The 20,289-nt window shown below is 41.3% G+C and overlaps 1 protein-coding gene across 1 annotated transcript in view; it reads right to left on the bottom strand.

The window, feature by feature from the left end:
* KDM2A (lysine demethylase 2A) overlaps nt 1–20,289 on the bottom strand; it is a 74,307-nt gene that overhangs the window by 41,005 nt on the left and 13,013 nt on the right. The window contains exon 4 of the mRNA XM_081943292.1: nt 9,297–9,435. Coding sequence (XP_081799418.1) covers nt 9,297–9,435 — 139 coding nt within the window. The remainder of the gene's footprint in view (nt 1–9,296; nt 9,436–20,289) is intronic.

The raw sequence follows: 20,289 nt of genomic DNA, 5'->3' as shown, positions 1-20,289 counted from the left end.
TAGGCAATATCAATTCCTGTGAGTGATGGAAGCAGAAGCACACCTTAGGGATGAAGGAGGGGTCCAACCTTAGTACCACCCTGTCCTGGTGGAACACGGAGAGATCCTCCCTGGCCGATAGAGCCTGTAGTTTGGATATCCGCCTGGCTGAGGTGATGGCCACCAGAAAGGCCACTTTAAGAGTCAAAAACTTAAGAGACACAGTTCACAAGGGTTCGAAAGGAGGGCCTGTCAGAGCGTCCAACACCTTATGCAAGTCCCAGGAGAGGTACCTGTGTACCGTAGTTGGCTTAAGATTGAATGCCCCCTTGAGGAATTGCCTGACCATGGGGTGGTGAGTCAAGGTCTGAGACCTACCGCACAGAAGTACCAATGAGATGGCCAAGATCTGTCTCCTAATCGTGTTGGGAGCTAACAGGCCCGCCTGAAAGAAGTCCAGAACCTGCGGAATCGTGGCTTGAACCGGATCGTGGCCCCTGGAGCTGCATCATGTTGAAAAGTCATGCCATGTAGCGCCGTAAATGCACTCCGTGGAAGGTCTGTGAGCTGCCTGAATAGTCTCTATCATCCTGGGGGAGAAGTGGCCTTCCGTCAGGATGCTCTGTTCAAACACCAAGCTGTCAACTGAAGCCACTGAGGGTCCGGGTGCCCCAGAGATCCCTGGCTGAGGGAGATCCTCTCCTGGGGGATCATCCAGGGCCTGTCCACTGAGAGAGATTGGAGATTGGCAAACCAAGGCCCCTGGGGCCAGTGTGGGGCAATCACCACCACCCCAGCCCCCTCCCACAGGATTTTCTGTATGATCTTGGGAATCAGGGGTAATGATGGATAGGCGTAGAGGAGCCCCTGGGGCCATGGGCATCAGAGAGAGTCCACCCCCACCCCCTGTGTTTGATACCTGGAATAAAACCTTGGGAGCTGAGCGTTGAGAGGGGTGGCGAATAGGTCGACCTCCGGGCGCTCGAAGTGCCTTGCCACTTCCTCGAAAATTGCCAGCTGCAGCCTCCACTCTGAATTGTCCACCTCGGTCCGGCTGGGCCAGTCAGCTCTGATGTTGTCCACCCCCACTATATATTCCACAGTCAATGACAGAAGGTTCCTTTCGGCCCACTGTCCCAGTCATTTGGCCTCCTTCATGAGGGCCTTCGATCTGGTCCCCCCCTGTCTGTTTATATGAGCCTTGGTGGTGATGTTGTCTGTGAGGACTAAGATGTGGCTGCCCATGACAAGGTGACGAAATTGAAGGAGGGCCTGGCAGACCGCCCTGAACTCCAACCAGTTTATGTTGTGAGTCAGTTCCGCCTGGTTCCATTGTCCTTGCGCCATCTGAGCCCACAGATGGGCGCCCCATCTCAACAGGCTTGCGCCTGTTGCTGCCGTCACCCTCTCTGGCGTTCTGAAGATCTCGCCCTTGGAGATTGCCGGGGACGTCCACCAAGTCAGTGAGCAGGATACTTCTGTGGGCAGAAGAACCTTGGTCTGGGAGCAGCTCATGCGCCTTCGCTGGAAAGGCAAAAGGAACCATTGGAGGTCTCTGGTGTGGAACTGAGCCCAAGAGACAATGCCAATGGCAGATACCATGGTGCCAAGCAGCTTGGACAGTGTGGCTAAGGATACCCTACACCCCCTGGCTACCTGAGCGGCTAGCTGCCTAAGAGAGAGCTGTCTTTCTGATGACGGAGAAACCGTGCCTGCCTCTGTATCTATCAGGGCTCCTAGGTGGACCAGACTAGTGGAGGGGTGAAGATGACTTTTGGCCGTTTACCGAAAACCCGTGGTCTCTCAGGACTGCCATAGTAATGTCTAGATCCCATTGCGCACCCTTGAAGGAGGACGACTGCAACAGCAGGTCATCTAAGTAACATTGCATTCAAACAGGAACCTGCCTCAGGTGAGTTGCCAATGCCGCCATTACCTTCGTGAAAACTCGAGGGGCGGACGACAACCGAAAGGCAGGGCTCGATACTAGAAGTGGTGCCCTAGGTAACAGAACCTGAGATGTTTATGGTGTTCCGGGGCTATGGGTATATGCAGGTAGGCCTCTGTGACGTCTATGGAGGTGAGAAAATCTCCCTGCCTAATCCCTTCCAGGATGGAATGCAGTGAATGCATCTTAAACCTCTGATAGCGGATGAAACAGTTCAGGCGTTTCAAGTAAAGACTCGCTCTCCAGCCTCCTGAGGCTGTAGGAATTACAAAGAGAATACCCCTGGCCTTGCTGCTCTAGAGGCACTGGCTGGATGGCCCTGATGTCCAACAGGTGTTGGATGGACTCCTGCATCAGCAACCTCCGGGTTGGGTTGCTTGATACAGGGCAGCTCCGAAAGGAATTCGGGGGATTGGAGAGGAACTTGAGTGAGAGACCATACTGAATGGTGTTCTGGACCCACTTGTCGGAGGAGGTTAAGTCCCAGCGGTCGGCGAAGTATGCCAAGTGCCCCCCAACGGGAGGTGAGCTAGGTCTAGTTCTTGTGGAAGGAGCGCCGGCCGCTGCCTCCTCCGCCCCCTCGAAAGGGCCTCTTCTGCTGCCTGCCCCTCTGCTGTCTATCTGGGTATCTCTGCCTGGTACTGCCTGGGGACCGAGTACCCAAACTCTGACCCCCGGAAGGAATCCTGACCCCAGAAGGAGGACCCGAAATCCTGCCCCCGGGAGTTGGGGTGTCTAGGGTATGGTGCCGCCCTGAAGTTGGAATTCTTGTGAATGGTGGAGTCTTTACTTGAAACCTGGCTGCAGCTATAAGGTAGCATCTGAGGAGAATTGGGTGGTGGCCACCAGCTTGTTGATGTCTTGGTGGGCCCTGCCATCCGAAATGGGAATTCGCTGCTGCAGGTCTTACAGCCACAGCAGAGAAGACTGGTTGAAGAAGGAGGTAGTGGTGGCTGCTCTCACTGCCAGGCCGCTGCTTGATGCATCCTCTGTAAGGTGAGGTCAGCTTTTTTTGTCTTCCACCTTCAGGGCATCCTCTGGTTCCCCTGGCATGTTAGTAGGCGTATGCAGGGCCGTGACAGGCGCGTCGATGGCGGGTTGCGAAAGCACCTGGACCATATCCCTGTCCACGTTGAAGAAGGCCTTGTCCGTGGAAGTGGGCATGGGGCCTGCTGTGGGGGAGGCCCATTGCTGCTTGATCATGTCTAGGAACGACTTGGGTGTGGGCACCGTGTCTGCCTCGATGGCCTTCTCTTCGAAAATGTTTTCGGCTGAAAACCCCTGGGGTTGTATCGGGGCTTCTGTTGGCCTGTTGCCAAGCTTGGCAGATGTCTTGGCCTTGAACAGAAGAGATTTGTACAAATAGGGCTGGAACAATCCGGAGAAGGTAGGTTTGGGAGGAGGCATGCCTTCGTCCTCAGAGAGTCTATTCTCTCTGATTTCGCCTTCTTCGGAATCCGAATCGCTGTCCCCCTGGGAGGAGGCAGGTGATTCTGGAAAATCTTCCTCCTGGGTCTCTAGCCCTTCCGAGGCCCTAGGCACGGGGGCTGCCTGGGTCTGTATCTGTGGCTGCTGAAAGGTTGCTGCCATGCACTTCTGGAAGGCCCGCATCATCATATCCTGGAAGTTGGGCATCCCTGATGTGGGTGGTATTCCTGCCTGTGTGCCAGCAGGTGTGGACGGGAAGGGCTATGGTGAGGGTCCTGCTGCTGTGGGGCGTGGGGGTGATTGCCATCCTTGTGCAGCCCCCCAGATACCTGAAGTATCAAAGGGAATACTCACCTGTGTGTGTGTGTGGGGGGTTCCCCATCTGCAGTCCTGCCAGGAGAAAGAATCCCTGGAAATCCTTCCCCAGGTTCCCGGTCAGGGGTAGTCCTCTTCCTGCTGGCCTTGTGGCAAATGCACTCCAAGGCTCAGTGCCTCTGCCTTTCGTATTTGGAGCCAGGCTTTGGGGGTTTGGAGCTGCAGCCTGCCTCTTTGGCCCCCTTGGAGGAGATGTGCTTTCTCTTTGCCTTTGCCTTGCCTCCTCCTCTTCCCTTAGCAGCCTCTGTAGCAGTCTCTGACCTGTTTAGCTGCTCCTCCAGTGGGGCTGCTGGCTGCTGGGCTGGAGTCTTGCCGGTATCCTCTGTGCTGCTGGGTGCCGCCATCTTGGATCAAGTAGTTCCAAAATGGCCACCGGCTCCAAATTCAAAAAGTTCCTTTCCCTGGGAACACGTGGAAGCAGCTTGTGCCTTTGGGGCTGCCACGCAGCTTCCGCTGCTGCTGAAGAACTCTCTCTCTCGCTTCCTCTGCTCTCTTCCGAGCTTTGCAAGCTACTGCGGGCACCTATCTCTCTCTGGCACTCGCAGGCAGGCACGGGCGCTATCTCTCTCTGGCACTCGCAGGCAGGCGCGGGCGCTCCACTATGTTGAGCCTCTCTGACGTGACTGTCTTCCCGGGGTTTCCAGGGGAGCGTCCCCTCACCCGCAGTCTCGATTAGTGCCCTAGGTCTCTCTTTATGACCTGGGCTGCGCGTTGCCCTGAAGGGCTTGCTGTGTATGCTCTGTCTCTCTCTTTTCCTGGCCAGGCAATCAGCCAAGAGCCAGTTACTCACTCAGGCAGGGAAGCAGTGAATGCAATCCAGTTAACAATGCATTCAATCCTTTTAAAAAATTTTCCAGGAGCTTGAGATGATCACAGCCGCCCGTTGAGGGGCTGAGTGGATAACTGGGTGGTACCTGGTGACCAGGGCGTGGCCCAAAGAGTTTATCTGACTCAGCCCAATCAATGAGAGGACAAGGTCAACCCATCCTGGATACTATCCTGGATACTCCTCCCCTCATTATGGAGAAGGTATGCTTAAGACTTCATATACAGAGAAAAGCAGATGGCTGTCCATATAAATTGAATAAAATCAATACAACTAAATCAATCTGGAAATCTTAATTCAAGATTAAAAAGAGAGGTACATTATTAGTTTATTTAGATATCAGAAATGTGGTTTGCAATTGCTCCAAAAATTTTATAATTTCAAAGAATCATTTCCACTTCTAGATATTTAGTTTAACAACTCACCATCTTCTACTAGCGCAAATAATAGCATTCCACAGATCACATATTAACATTACTAATGTCAAGCTAACACATAAAATGCCATTAGTATTCCAATCTCCTCTATTTAATTAATTATGTCATAATAATTTTTGCCCCAGGAGTGCTAAAACTATTTCTTCTGTTGGAAAGGCTGCTGTAGTTACTTATGCCATGCATCCACAGATGAAGCTAATAAGGAGAACAGGAATGTTTGAATACTGATCATAAAATGCATCACCATAAGTGTGTGTACACCACCACTGCCTTAAGAAGCCATTTACAATATATTATTCTGATAGCTATACCACAATTATTTTAAAAAATAAATTTTTACACTTAAGCTAAAAATACCAGAGCTATGAATACTTCAAGAATTATTCAAAAGTGCTTTGGAATTCATGCATCCATTGTACTTCTTGGCTATCCATTAAAGCAGTTCTTTTTCAGATTCCTGTGCTTCTGAATAATTTTCAAGGCATACAAAGCCTTACAAAATAAATAGAACAACAAAAAAAAAAAAACTAAAATTGGCAAATAAGGCACAAGTAGGGGGCCAAGGTAGAATCAGTCAGGGAGTTTAACAATTACCACTGTAAATACTATATGGCTGTCAAAATCTGGACTTTGCAAAGAGTTTCACAATCACTTAACTTTCAATCAATTGTCTGGAGCACTAATAGTACTGCCTCTATGGCGGTAAGTGACACGTTATTTACTTATTTAAACCATTTATATGGCTGCTCAAGTTATCCAACATTATTCTTGGCAGTGCACAAAATTCAATAAAACCTAACAAAAGGACTACAAAATAGTAGTAGTACTTAGAGTCATATATCGCCCCATAGTGCTTTACAGCACTTTCTGGGTGGTTTACAGAGTCAGCATATTGCACCCAACAATTTGGGACCTTGTTTTACTGACCTCGGAATGATGGAAGCCTAAGTCAACCTTGAGCCAGTCAGGATGGGCAGAGTCAGCCTGCAATACTGAATTCTAACCACTGTGCTACCATTGCAAAGTATAATTAAACAATAAAATGGCAATCTTAGTCCAGCATACCGAAAGCCAAGGATCATCTCTTGATAGCCTTTTTCAAAGGCTAGTTTATAAACATGAGATTACCATCCAGTTTTAGCCTCTAAAAGAGTGACATTATTAGATCCATCATTGATTGATATTGCCCAAAAGAACTAGTACAACCTGACATATAGAGTTTGTCAGCATAAATTTCCCAATTTCAATGATGGGTACCGTGTATACTAAGTACTAATTTCTCCTTATTACATTCTAATAGATTTGTTAAAGGAGATTTCAAAACTATATGCAATCTATATGGAAATGGTGCACACATACTGGTAAAACTCGAAAAATTAGAATATTGTGCAAAAATTCATTTATTTCAGTAATGCAACTTAGAAGGTGAACCTAATATATGAGATAAGACTCATTACATGCAAAGCAAGATAGTTCAAGCCGTGATTTGTCATAATTGTGATGATTATGGCATACAGCTCATGAAAACCCCAAATCCACCATCTCAGATAAATTAGAATATTACATGCAATCAATAAAACAAGGATTGTACATAGAACAATATCGGACCTCTGAAAAGTATAAGCGTGCATATGTACTCAATACTTGGTTTGGGCCCCTTTTGCAGCAATTACTGCCTCAATGCAACGTGGCATGGAAGCTCTCAGCCTGTGGCACTGCTGAGGTGTTATGGAAGACCAGGATGCTTCAATAGCGGCCTTCAGCTCTTCTGCATTGTTCGGTCTCATGTCTCTCATCTTTCTCTTGGCAATGCCAAATAGATACTCTATGGGGTTCAGGTCAGGTGAGTTTGCTGGCCAATCAAGCACAGTAATCCCACGGTCATTGAACCAGGTTTTGGTGCTTTTGGCAGTGTGGGCAGCTGGAAAATGAAGTCAGCATCCCCATAAAGCTCGTCTGCGGAAGGAAGCATGAAGTGCTCCAAAATCTCCTGGTAGATGGCTGCATTGACCCTGGTCTTAATGAAGCACAGTGGTGCAAAGTCATGTTGCTCAGTGGTCCAAAGTCCTCTTTTCTGATCAGAGCAACTTTTGCATCTCATTTGGAAATCAAAATCACCTTCCGCAGACGAGCTTTATGGGGATGCTGACTTCATTTTCCAGCTGCCCACACTGCCAAAAGCACCAAAACCTGGTTCAATTGCCGTGGGATTACTGTGATTGATTGGCCAGCAAACTCGCCTGACCTGAACCCCATAGAGAATCTATAGAGCATTGCCAAGAGAAAGATGAGAGACATGAGACCGAACAATGCAGACGAGCTGAAGGCCGCTATTGAAGCATCCTGGTCTTCCATAACACCTCAGCAGTGCCACAGGCTGAGAGCTTCCATGCCACGCCTCATTGAGGCAGTAATTGCTGCAAAAGGGGCCCAAACCAAGTACTGAGTATATATGCACGCTTATACGTTTCAGAGGTCCGATATTGTTCTATGGACAATCCTTGTTTTATTGATTGCATGTAATATTCTAATTTTCTGAGATGGTGGATTTGTGGTTTTCATAAGCTGTATGCCATAATCATCACAATTATGACAAATCACGGCTTGAACTATCTTGCTTTGCATGTAATGAGTCTTATCTCATATATTAGGTTCACCTTTTAAGTTGCATTACTGAAATAAATGAACTTTTGCACAATATTCTAATTTTTCAAGTTTCACCTGTATATTGAAAGGAACTTACTTTTTTCAGAATATACTAAAGTGAAAATGTATTCATTTATAATTTGATCTCTGTATTTGCAGGATTATATATCATCCTTTTTGTGCAAAAATTCTGAAATTCTGTGAAAAGCATCATATAGCCTTAGATGTTTTTTACACATACTTAAACACTTATACATACCCCTTATGTCAAGTTAAGAGTATCTAACACAGACACATATAACACAAAGATTACAACCCATCCTATTTACTAGGTATTGAAGATGCATATGCCTCACCATCTCTCAGGGTGAATGCTGTGAGTGGCAGCCAGAATGTTAGTATGATAAATATCACGATTGCCACAGGAAACGCAGAATGTACGGTGAGTATGGAAACCCAACTACGTTACATTTTCAAGCCATCCAACTCCAAAATTATTCTGGGAGACTTTACTAAGTTAGAACAATAACATTATATAAAACTATAACTATATATAAAACAACAACTGTCTGAAAGAATAGAACCATTCTCCTCCAATTTAAAGTGGTCCCTATCCTAACTTAAGGCCCGGGGGGGGGGGGGAGCCAAAATTTTAAAGGATTGGTTGAAGGTAGGTAACATGCTGGCACTATAAATCCCTGGAAGTTAATATTCCAAAGAGAAAATGTAGTAACAAAGAAGGCCTGCCTTTGGGTTCCTCCTACATAGTTTGCTTAATCAATGGGACTGGAAGCAAGAGCGCATAAGACAATAAGTCCCTCAAAAGGACTAAAAAAAGCAAATTACAGTATTTTATCTTTCATCCCAATGCTGTGATGAGGAAAGGAAGAATTACAAGCGCTGTGGTTGCAGTACTACTGGCTACTTCTGTTGATCACCGACTGCCATCAGTTTGGCAGATCAATTCTCACCAGACTCAAGGTTGACTCAGCCTTCCATCCTTCCGAGGTGGGTAAAATGAGGATCCAGATTGTTGGGGCCAATATGCTGATTCTGTAAACCACTTAGAGAATGCTGTAAAAGTGCTGTGAAGCAGTGTATAAGTCTAAGTGCTATTGCTACACGCTGAGTTATAAGTCTTGCATGAATAGCAAGAGTATGATAAATTATTCTTGCTTTTCTGACTTTATGCTAAAAGTTCATGTATGTTTTAATACAGCTTACATAGCAGAATCATAAATTAGTATGGGGAGGATGAAGATAGCATTTTATTAAAGATGGGATTGCTTATCCCATCAAGTTATATTAGTACTTTATATTTATTTAGTAAATTCTAAACTACTATCTCTATATATCTCTCTGTCTGTCTGTCTGTCTATCTGTCTGTCTGTCTACCAATTCTTATAGATGAAAATCTCTGTTTCTTTCATTTATTTGTGATGTTGTACCAATTTTGCTATAATTTTCATTTGTATTTTCAAATGCTCTTTTATTATAAGAAGCACCAATTGAGATTATAAGAAAGGGGCTGAATTTTTTTTTTAGAATTTTAATGTTTATTGAGTCCAATAGCATCAGAAAATAAAAAATGGCTTTGTCACAGCAGTTAGGTGAAATATTCACCTTGGAAAGCCAGTATGGTAGAAAGGGCACTCACCTTTGCCTTCCATGAACACTACAAAGTTGGCATTATATTTGTTGGTAGAAAGTTTTTCTTCAAGGTCAAATGTTCGCTTGCCTTCAATTTCATCATCTGAGATGCCATCATCCTCATAGCGTCGTCTCATAGCACCGCGCTGTAGAAGCAATTGCAAAATATACGTATAGGATGAACCACAGGGAAGAATCTAGTAGCCAGGGAGTTCCCAAAATAAGCTATCGACATTTTAATTATTTGTTTTAAAAGAGACAAAGATAAAACAAGATAGAAAACAAATAAAATAATTAATGTTAAACAAATTACCAGATATTTATGCAGTTGCAGTATCAAAACACAAACATAAAATAAAATAAACATTTTAACAGAAAACTCCCCAAAACCAATAAGCTAAATGTATATAAATCAAGTAAATATAGTATATATTCATTTAACTACAATTTATCAAGTTAAACATTAAAATAAATATTTTCTTGTAAAATATTATGAAATATAGGTCAACCATATTGGGTCAGTTTTTGATTATTAAAGTCTCCAGTCATATCAAAAATTACATAATTTTTATTCAAGTCTTTAATATTCAGGGGAATACTTTTCTAATCTTATAGTACAGGTAGTCCTTAACAAATAACCATTTGTTTAGTGACTATTTGAAGTTACAATGGTACTGAAAAAATAAGACTTATAATCAGTTTCCACACTTAAAACTGTTGTAGCATCCCATGGCAACGTAATCAACATTCAGGTAGTTGGCAACTGGATATATTTATGACAGTTGCACTATCCGAGGGTCATTTGACTATCATTTATAACTTTCCCAGCCAACTTCCGAGAAGCACGGTCAATGAGCGTAGCCAGATTTGCTTAATGACAGCATGATTCACTTAACAACTGCAGTGATTCTCTTAACAATTGTGGTAAAGTGGGGCAAAACTCACTTAACAACTGCCTTGCTTATCAACAGACATTTTGGATTCAACGATGGTTGTGAGTTGAGGACTACTAGTATCCAAGTTATTCCTCGTTCCCATCCCATGCCCTAAATAATCAATATTCCTCAAAAAAGGTCAGATTCCACAATTTTATTTTTAATACCGTGTTTCCCTGAAAATAAGGCCCTGTCTTATATATTTTCTTTGCCACCAAAGGAGGCACCTGGTCTTATTTTCAAAGGGCAAGATGTTGTCCACTGACTCATCTCATTTGCGCGCGTTGCCCCCAGCCTCTTTTTTGCTATCAGAGGCCTTCAGGAACTTCTTCGTCTGGCAAGGCCAGCAAGGCTCTCCTAAAGGCCTCTGCAGATCAACCCGGAGCTCTGTTATCGGCTACAGACTCCTTCAGGAAAGCCTTGCCAGCAGAAGAAATGGACCATCAAGGCAGGTGTCAGGGTGTGCAAAGTCTGGCTGCAACTGTCCGAAGGTAAGTAGCAGGGCAGCTCCACCCCACCATCCCCACCCTAGCTTAATTTTTACCTGTGCACCCTGGAGCGGGCGGGGTCTTAATTAGGGCTTACTTTGGGGGTGGGGCGTTAGGGCTCATATTGGGCACACATGTAAAAATCAAGCTAGAACTTAACTTTCTGAGGAGGTCATATTTTTGGGGAAACACGGTAATACTTATATTGATATCCATCTTATATATAATAACCTTGTTTAAATTTACAGTAAAATTGACATAGAAAATAAAACAACACTGCTACAGACTTCACGGTGCCCCAATAAAACAGTACTTCCACCACACATTTGCAACACCATTCACATCTTAAATGAACACCTTGGGGAACAATCAGCTGTTCAGGGCTTTTCAAAGGGTAGGATCCTTCCAGAACTCACAAGGCAGGCTGTTCCAAAGGACAGGGCAGCTATAGAGAAGGTATATCTTAAGATCCCGCCAGATGACAACATATTTTTAAAAATGCAAATTGGAAACTCTTTATGGATTATAGTTTTATCTATGGATTATACCACATTCAGAGTTTGCGTTTCTCAACATGAAGCTTTAATTCATTAGTTTCTGCTTGAATTATTTTTCTCTTCTCTTGTAATGTTATAAATCTTGATATATTGTATTATTTCAATGAAGATTTCAATGTAATAATATGTATGTAATATTATTACAAATTGTAAACATTTTATTACTCAGAAAATTTAACATACTGAAAATAAAAAAGAAAGATGTCAATATTGCAAACAAAATTACTTATCATCCAAAACAACATAGCAAAAGAAGCACTTCCTTTCACATCACATTAGTAATTATATGATAATAGTTTCATGTGAAGCTAATTCCTTAAAACAATGCAATCTCCATTGTACTATTAATTAGTGTGTGCATGCGTATTGACACATGCATAGATACATGAAGCCAATTGAACGAAGATTGAAATATCTGAGATAGAGGAATAATAATAAATAATAATAACAAGAACAATACGAAGAAGCATTCAAAGGAATGTTGCAAGCACTTTAGGGAGCTGAAGAAGAAGAAAAAAGAGCATTAGAAGAATATCTGAAGGACACTGAAGAAGATGCACTGAAATTAATACACCATGAAGGCTTATTAAATGCCAAAGACCAAACTATAAGAAAGACCAAATGAAATGTATCACCATTAATCAACTGTTAAAGGAGCAGCTTTGCACCTGTACCTTTATTATTAAATGGCATTTGCCTATTCTAGGTCTTTGGGAAAGACTTGATAGGCAAACCAAAAAGGCCAAATCTATCTAAACTTCTGGCTGACTGTGTGTCCAATCATAATACCGAATCAGATGACAACATTTAAGGGGGGGGGCACCTGGAGCATGTCCATTTTATCTAACTTGGTGGGAATGGGCAGAGAGCCACAGAGATACCACTTCTGCAAAGAGCCTGGTCCTGTGACATTCATGTTTTTAAAGGAGATAACTAGCAAATTGAATTGTACATAAAACTAAAGTGAGTCACCAGATCTTGCAATAGCAGCAGGATGCCTAGAATTGCTTGTGCTGCTGCATTCTGGACCACTTATTACTTTTGGATGATCTTCAAAGGCAGTCCCATGAAGAGCATACTGCAGTAAATTAACCAGAAAGGAACCAGGCATGAGTGAATGTCAGCAAGGCCTCCAAGAATGGGTGCAATTGGTACAAAAGATGAATTTGTGCAAAGGCATTTCTCCTTCAGCAAGAGTCACAAATCTAGAATGAAACCCAAAGAGTGCGCAAACTCTGTCTGGAAGAGAATCACACCATCTAAAGTAAAAAAAATAACAGCTTTCCAGAAATTGTGACCAATAAGAAGCCTCTGCAGTCATGTGATCTGGATTCGATTCCTTTAAAATGGCAGCCATTTTTAGTGTTGTGACCTCCTTTTGGGACCCAAAATCTGCCTGCAGTTAGAACAGGCAATTTCTGAGGCCCATATGGTCATGCAGTTTTTTCCCTTTGGTCACATGACCAGTCAAAATCCAGGGACTTTGCAGTCAGTGTACTACTTTTTCCTTCCTCACTGCTGCCAAATGGAGAGAGGAGTAAATTGCTTGTTGCTTCTTTCATTGCTGTTGCCTTGAGGACTGGAGTAGTGTACTTGCCTTTGTATGTACTTTAAAAATATTTTTTTCATTATAGTACTGTGCTTGTTTCTAAGTATTTTACAAAGATAAAGTATTTTTCATTGCAGGCAGTTCTTGACCTACAACAGTTCATTTAGTGACCGTTCAAAGTTACAACAACACTGAAAAAAGGGGACTTATGACCGTTTTTCACACTTATGACTTGCAGCATCTGCATGGTCATATGATCAAAATTCAGATGCTTGGCAACTGGTTCATACGTATGACTATTTCTGTATCTCAAGGTCATGTGATCACCTTTTGCAACCTTTGTAATAAGCAAAGTCAATGGGGAAGCCAGGTTCACTTAACAGCCGTATTACTAACATAACTGCAGTCATTCACTTAACAACCAGCAAAAGAAAGGTCATAAAATGGGGCAAAACTCACTTAACTAATGTCTCACATAACAACATAAATTTAGGGCTCAATTGTGGCTGTAAGTCGAAGACTACCTGTACTGTGCTTGTTTGTATTTATCTTGAAATTGTTTGCAGAAATACTAGCCAGTACCTACTGAAAGCACATTTAGTACTGTAAAGTCCCTTTGCATTATACTGTATTTGCATTATACTATTTGTTTGCACGTGTTTGAGATTGCTGCACAAATACTGGACAACATCTACAGAAAGCAAAGATATTGTAAAGTTCTTTATTGCTCTACAATAACTGTGTTTGCTTTTGCTTTGAAGGTTAGTGTGTACTGCTGTAGATTACTTGTAGAACAGCTGATGGGAGGGCAACAGGCAGGAGAGCCATTCAAATTCCCAAGCTCTTGGTTTACTTAATAAGAAGGTCATTTAACAAAGCAGCAAACAGCAAGCCTGATCTTCGTTCACTTAATGACCTGTTTGAGTCACTTAACCAGCATAGTAAAAAAATCACACAAATGTACCCAATTCAGTTTAGGACAGTTTTGACATATGACCTTAATAGGTAAGGTCCATTAGGGTCACACTTCGAGCACTACCTGTATGTATGTAGGGTTCATTACTTTCTTAAAGTTTCTGAAACTTTTTATTCTCAGGATCTCTTCCCATTTTTATAATGTATGAAGGAGGTTTTGTTTGTATTTACTGCATTAAAAATTAAAATTAATCTATTCAAGGAATGGTTTATTGTAAAATAATAAAATTAAACCCAATGGATATTAACATAAATAAAATATTTATGAAAAATATTTTAATGAATAAAAAATAATGAGAAGAATTACACTGTTTTGAATTTTTACAAGTACAGTATCTTCAATATCTGCCTGATAGATTTTTACAGAGAATTAAGGGTCCTCACACCATACTTTAAGAAACAATGACCCAGGCAAAAGGGATTGAAATAAGTTCAGAGCAATGAGATAACATTGTTTAAACTCTTCCAAGTTAAACAAACTAGTATGTGCCTCAGTCAGTTCCATAGGACCTGCCCAGCTGGAGTCCAACTCTGCTTGAATAGACTTCTGCAAGGGCTCTCTTTGCCTCTCCTTATCCAAGAGTGACCTGGTAATCCAAAACAGGTTCCACTGGGTAGCTATCTACAGATACAATAAGAGCAACAGAGTGAGCTTACTCTAGCCTAGTGAAAAAAAAGACTAGGGGTGACATAATAGCAGTGTTCCAATATTTGATGGGCTGCCACAAAGAAGATGGGGTCAACCTATTCTCCAAAGCACCTGAAGGCTGGACAAGAAACAATGAATAGAAACTAATTAAGGAGAGAAACAACCTAGAACTAAGGAGAAATTTCCTAACAGTGAGCACAATGAACCAGTGAAATGGCATGTCTACAGAAGTTGTGGCTACTCCATCACTGGAGGTTTTTAAGAAGAGATTGAACAACCACTTGTCTGAAATGACATAGGGTTTCCTGCCTGAGCAGGGGGTTGGACTAGAAGACCTCCAAGGTCCCTTCCAATTCTGTTATTAACTCACTTTGCTGCTTTTTTGTCACATGTTAAATCCTAATGAAGGCTCTTACCTATATCTGGTTGGCCTCACCTTTCATCTTTCTCTGGGCTGTAAGTGTCTCTTAGGTCTGTTCATCTCCCAGAACTCCTATGTAGACCAGGATACTGTGCAGGATACATGATTGCAAAGTCCACAGAGGCAGAATTATTGGAATATGCTCATTCCAAGCTGTGATTAAGGTCTTGGCTGAACCATGAAATAGAGCTTGAGAAATAACTCCAGGTTTTCTCTGAAACTCTATTAGGTTCATCAGTAGCCTGGGATAGGCCAATCAAGAAGTCTAGGTGTCCTAGAACTCCAGGATCAAAAAGGCATAAGCTGTCTATGGCACCGACTGAAGCTAACATCCCTGAACCTCAGATCATGATGTTACTGTGGCTTAGCTTAACCAGGTAAGAGAAGCAGTACAGTACATACCCAAAGACTAATCAACAATCATTCCATACATTCTAATTCTGCTTTTACATATGAATAAAGCAAATAACCCAGAACAGTTCAGAACACACCTCAAGAGATTGCCAATGCTGCGGTGAACATTTTCCTATTTCCATAGCATTTTCTATTTTTCCTTATCTGTTTAATATTTTCATTAAATGTAATAAATTTTAATAATTTTATTTATAGAAACTAAACTGTGTTAGTTAATTAGTTAAGATGATTTATTTCCTATAGGCAGCTTTGCCTATATGACAAGGTTAAAATATATTCATTCTACCAACTAATGGCCCAATTCTTCTGCAAAATGTACTGTGTACACTAAGCTGTATATAAAAATAAACAACAAAACCAGTGCAGCAATAAAATATATATTGTACATACCTGATAATGTACATTTTATGCATTATTAAGGTGTAAGAGAACATTATAGCCCTCTATCCAAACTTCAGCGCTTAATGCACGCAAGGTTTTATTGAAACCAACAGACTCAAAGATGGGCAGAACTGGTGTCCTCTTGTCCCATCACTTTCAACTTGAGAATGCGCAGCTTGAATATCTGCAGAGAGCTACAATGAGCCATGTTATTATGGCTCATATAATGTAACATGATTAGTCTACAGAAGTAGGACCCTGTCATTTAATTCACAATTTTCAGGTTGTCTTGTTTGTTGGGATCTCCCAGATTCCCTAGAGATTTAGAGCATCCCCAGATAGACTGTTTTATTTGCATTATGTTGCTGTAGAAACATAAGTGGATGTAAACAAGATACATTATCTCTAACTAAGCTCCGCTTTCAAAATCACATCTGAAAAAGCCTCAGCATCCAGCTCAAAAGACAGAAGAGTATTTGGCTTTGCTCAGCTTATGCTTAGACTGTTCCCTATATCAAAAATCTCTGGACTCCACACATAGTCCAAGACGGTCCTAATATATAGTTTAGCCTATGTTTGAGCATGTTTTATGTCATTGTGTTGAGGAAATCAACAAATATTTTTGATTTAAAATATTTTGTCAGCAATTGCATGTTTTATTTTTCTACCACTAGCAAGTTTTGTAAAATAAATGCATCTTCAGTGAATATTTAATCTCAGATTACAGTTTTGCCCACTGATAAAGGGGAATAAACATCAAAAAGAGTTGGGATTGGGGACTCTCAAAAGACCCTATTCTATTGGTCATGCAGGCAGTATAGATGTCAGGGGGAAAATAATGAAACAAGTTTAGCAATACTAGCATTTCTGATCAATACTACCAAGTTTACATTTGGAAACAATGGCTGTTCTGCACTTACTTTAAATATCCCAGTGACTATCAGTTATTATACAAAAGGGAGGTACTAAAGGATACCCTTATTTATTTATTTATTTTTTTACAAAAGGGGCTAAAATCTAGCAGTGTGTGTCATGGAGATAATAAAGTTTTACTCATTCTTTCTGTTGATCCCCATGTAATGTCAGTCCGTCTGTCTGTCTCTGTCTCCTTCCTTCTCATTTGGTTGTGTTATGGAATTGAAAATGTCCTTGAAGTTACTGAATTTAAGATTTATAAGGGACAGAACAAGACTAAGAGTGAATGGTGAAAAGCCAATGTATTTCTAGTGCAGCTGTTGAGTGCAAATGAAAAAAAAAAGGTCTATCCAAGCACCAGAAATAGGCCAATAAACAGCATCATAACCTCTGCCCTTTGGAATCCCACCTCCCAGAAATTAGTTTGGCCTGGGACCTGCTGGCCTTTCCCAAGGTCTTAAAGACATAGTTTTGTCACTGGGTGTTGCCATCTCGATGTGTGGCAGAGCCTATGCAATCGTTATCTTGATTCACTGCTGTTGATTCTATTTGTCTTTTTTACTCCTGCTGCTAATCATGTGTGTTGTTTGTAATGTTATGTGATTTACAATGTTTTTAATGGTTATTAGCCACCCGGAATCATGAATTTGAGAGGCAGCCATATAAATTGAAATAAAAAATAATTAATTAAAAAAGGATATTTAACTAATGGACTGATCACATGGAGGGAAAGAACTTGAGGAAAGGCCAGATATAACTTCAAACAACAAAGGGAGGGAAGAATTCTTCTTAGTAATGATGCTCAACATGATAAGCCTTGACACAATCAAATTGCTTTTTAAAAAGAGGCAGTGAGTAGTTTGCAGTTCCTGGGAAAAAAAGGAAGTTCCAGGAATGCAGGATAGTTAAGAGGTGTCTGACTATATACACAGATGGTAATTACAGATGAATTGGAAGGGTAACATTTCAGAAAGTAAGTGAGCAGTTTTTTTGAAGCAAATCTGACCAAAGAACGGTTAGGCTAAGTCTTAATGGCAATTGAAATAAGAAGGAAGGCAGCACTTCATTAGTCCTTACCATCATGCTGAAGGTAGAGTTGAAAAGTAGCTTTCCGAGTATTATGAAGTTACAAAACCACCAAGGGAGGGTTAATTCATTTTGTGCCCTCTTCAGTCAAAAAGCCAATTATAAATCTTATGAGGGATTAGTCTGTGCTAATTTCTCCAGGCTTCAGGCAGACTGTGTAAGATACATAGAATGAGGAATATCATAAATGTGCTATTACTCCCATATTTGTCAAAGAAAGAAGTGGGATGCTAGTGCTTAAGAACTGTTGCTGCTGCAGCTTCTTTGGCAGCTGATCCTGAGTGGAGGGCAGGAGTGGCAGGCTGGGACATTTTCTCAGCCATCTGCTCTATCTGATTAATCAATTAAGTACCTCTACCTCAACTGCCACCTATTTCTGATATTGTATCATTTGATTCTGATAGTCGAGCTGGATATTAGCAACTTGATCCATTGTTGGCCAGTCTACCAAAGGATCACACATTATAAGTCTAGGAAGTCTGAAGTCATTTTTTTCCTCCCTGGAAGCAAAAGAAATTGAACCTGGTGCCATGGGCTCTCTCAGGCCAATGAAATAAATACTTTCTTAAGGAACTTGGTGCTCTTATGAGAAAAATAAAGTTTCACTGTAGATAAATTACTTCTTTGTACAAAATATAAGATTGCTTACAATGGATAATCAATCTTATATAACATAAAGATTAACCTGTATTGGCTAGAATCTGTATGTATGCATGTTCAAAGATTACCAGTAAATTATCTTTCTCTCATCTTAATAGTTGTTATTGTTATTATTGGATTACCTGCTGCCATTTTTATGCTACTTTACAAATTACAGATAGTCCCAGTGTTTTGTTTTTTCTTTTCAGCCTTTGCAACTCACAACTTCAATTTCTATTAAATGTGTGATTGGCTAATATAAATTTCTGAAAACAATTTTTGCTTCTGTACATGTAGCCCTCGATTTGCAACAGTTTGTGTGGTGACCGTTCAAAGTTACAACTGCACTGAAAAAATGTGACTTATGACCATTTTTTACACTTATGACCATTTAAGCATCCCCATGGTCACATGGTTTACATTTGGATGCTAGGCAACTGTCTAACATTTATAACGGTTGCAGTGTCTTGGGGTCATGTGATCACCTTTTGCAACCTTCTGACAAGCAAAGTCAATGGAGAAACCAGATTCACTTAAACAATGTGTTACTAATTTCACAACTGCAGTGATTCATTTAACAAATGCGGCAAGAAAAGTTGTAAACTGTGGCAAAAATCAACACATTTCTCACTTAACGACATACATTTTGGGCTCAATTGTGATCGTAAGTTGAGGACTACCTGTAGTTAAAACAGAGTTGTATGTGCAGTACAAATAACACTACTAGTGAGTTAACAATCTCTGGAATACTTTAAGAAGATACAAGAATCCTGTATTAAATATTTAATTGACTCCAATGAATCTGAAATAAACATTCTAAATGTTGTTAAAAATCAGTCTTCTTTTTTGTATACTCTAAATACTTCAAATGAGTTCATTCAATAACTGGGAAGATTTGTAGACTTAGAAATCAACTGATGACCATGAAAAATCCAAAAGACAAAGCTTTCTCAGTAGTTATTTCAACCTACAAAATGGCCCATCCTGAAATAGGGAAGTGATTCCTCTCTTTTACAGTCAATCTAAAAATATTTTTTCATCAACCTTTTAACCCAGTTATTTCCTGCTTTAAGACACCCTATAAGTCTTCAACCTCTGGAGCCCAATGGATACGTTTGGAAATTTGACAACATGTGAAAAAGTTATCAGATTTCTAAATGATAGCTGTGTATGGAAATACAATACAATACAATACAATAGTAGAGTTGGAAGGGACCTTGGAGGTCTTCTAGTCCAACCCCCTGCCTAGGCAGGAAACCCTATACCGTTTCAGACAAATAGCTATCCAACATCTTCTTAAAGACTTCCAGTGTTGGGGCATTCACAACTTCTGGAGGCAATCTGTTCCACTGATTAATTGTTCTCACTGTCAGGAAATTTCTCCTCAGTTCTAAGTTGCTTCTCTCCTTAGAAATCTCACAGTGGTGTGTGTGTGTGTGTGTGTGTGTGTGTACATGCAGTACTGTGCAAAAGTTGTAGGCAGGTGTGAAAAAATGCTGTAAACAAAGAATGCTTTCAGAAATATAAATAATGATTGTTTATTTTTATCAATTTTCAAAATCTAAAGTGAGCGAACAAAAGAAAAATCTAAATCAAATCAATATTTGGTGTGACCACCCTTTGCCTTTAAAACAGCAGCAATTCTTCTAGGTACACTTGCACATAGTTTTTGAAGGAACTCGGCTGGTAGGTTGTTCCAAACATCTTGGAGAACTATCTGTGGATGTAGGCTTTCTCACATCCTTCTGTCTCTTCATGTAATCCCAGACACACTCGATGATATTGAGATCAGGGCTCTGTGGGGGCCATGCCATCACTTCCAGTACTTCTTGTTCTTCCTTACGCTAAAGATAGTTCTTAATGACTTTGGCTGTATGCTTGGGGTCATTGTCCTGCTGCAGAATAAATTTGGGGCCAATCATACGCCTCCCTGATGGCAGTGCATGATGGATAAGTATCTGCCTGTATTTCTCAGCATTGAGAACACCATT

The sequence above is a fragment of the Natrix helvetica genome (assembly GCF_964273705.1).
Source record: "Natrix helvetica genome assembly, chromosome: 1".
In the NCBI taxonomy this organism is placed as follows: Eukaryota; Metazoa; Chordata; class Lepidosauria; order Squamata; family Natricidae; genus Natrix; species Natrix helvetica.
This window is presented reverse-complemented; position numbering and strand designations above follow the sequence as displayed.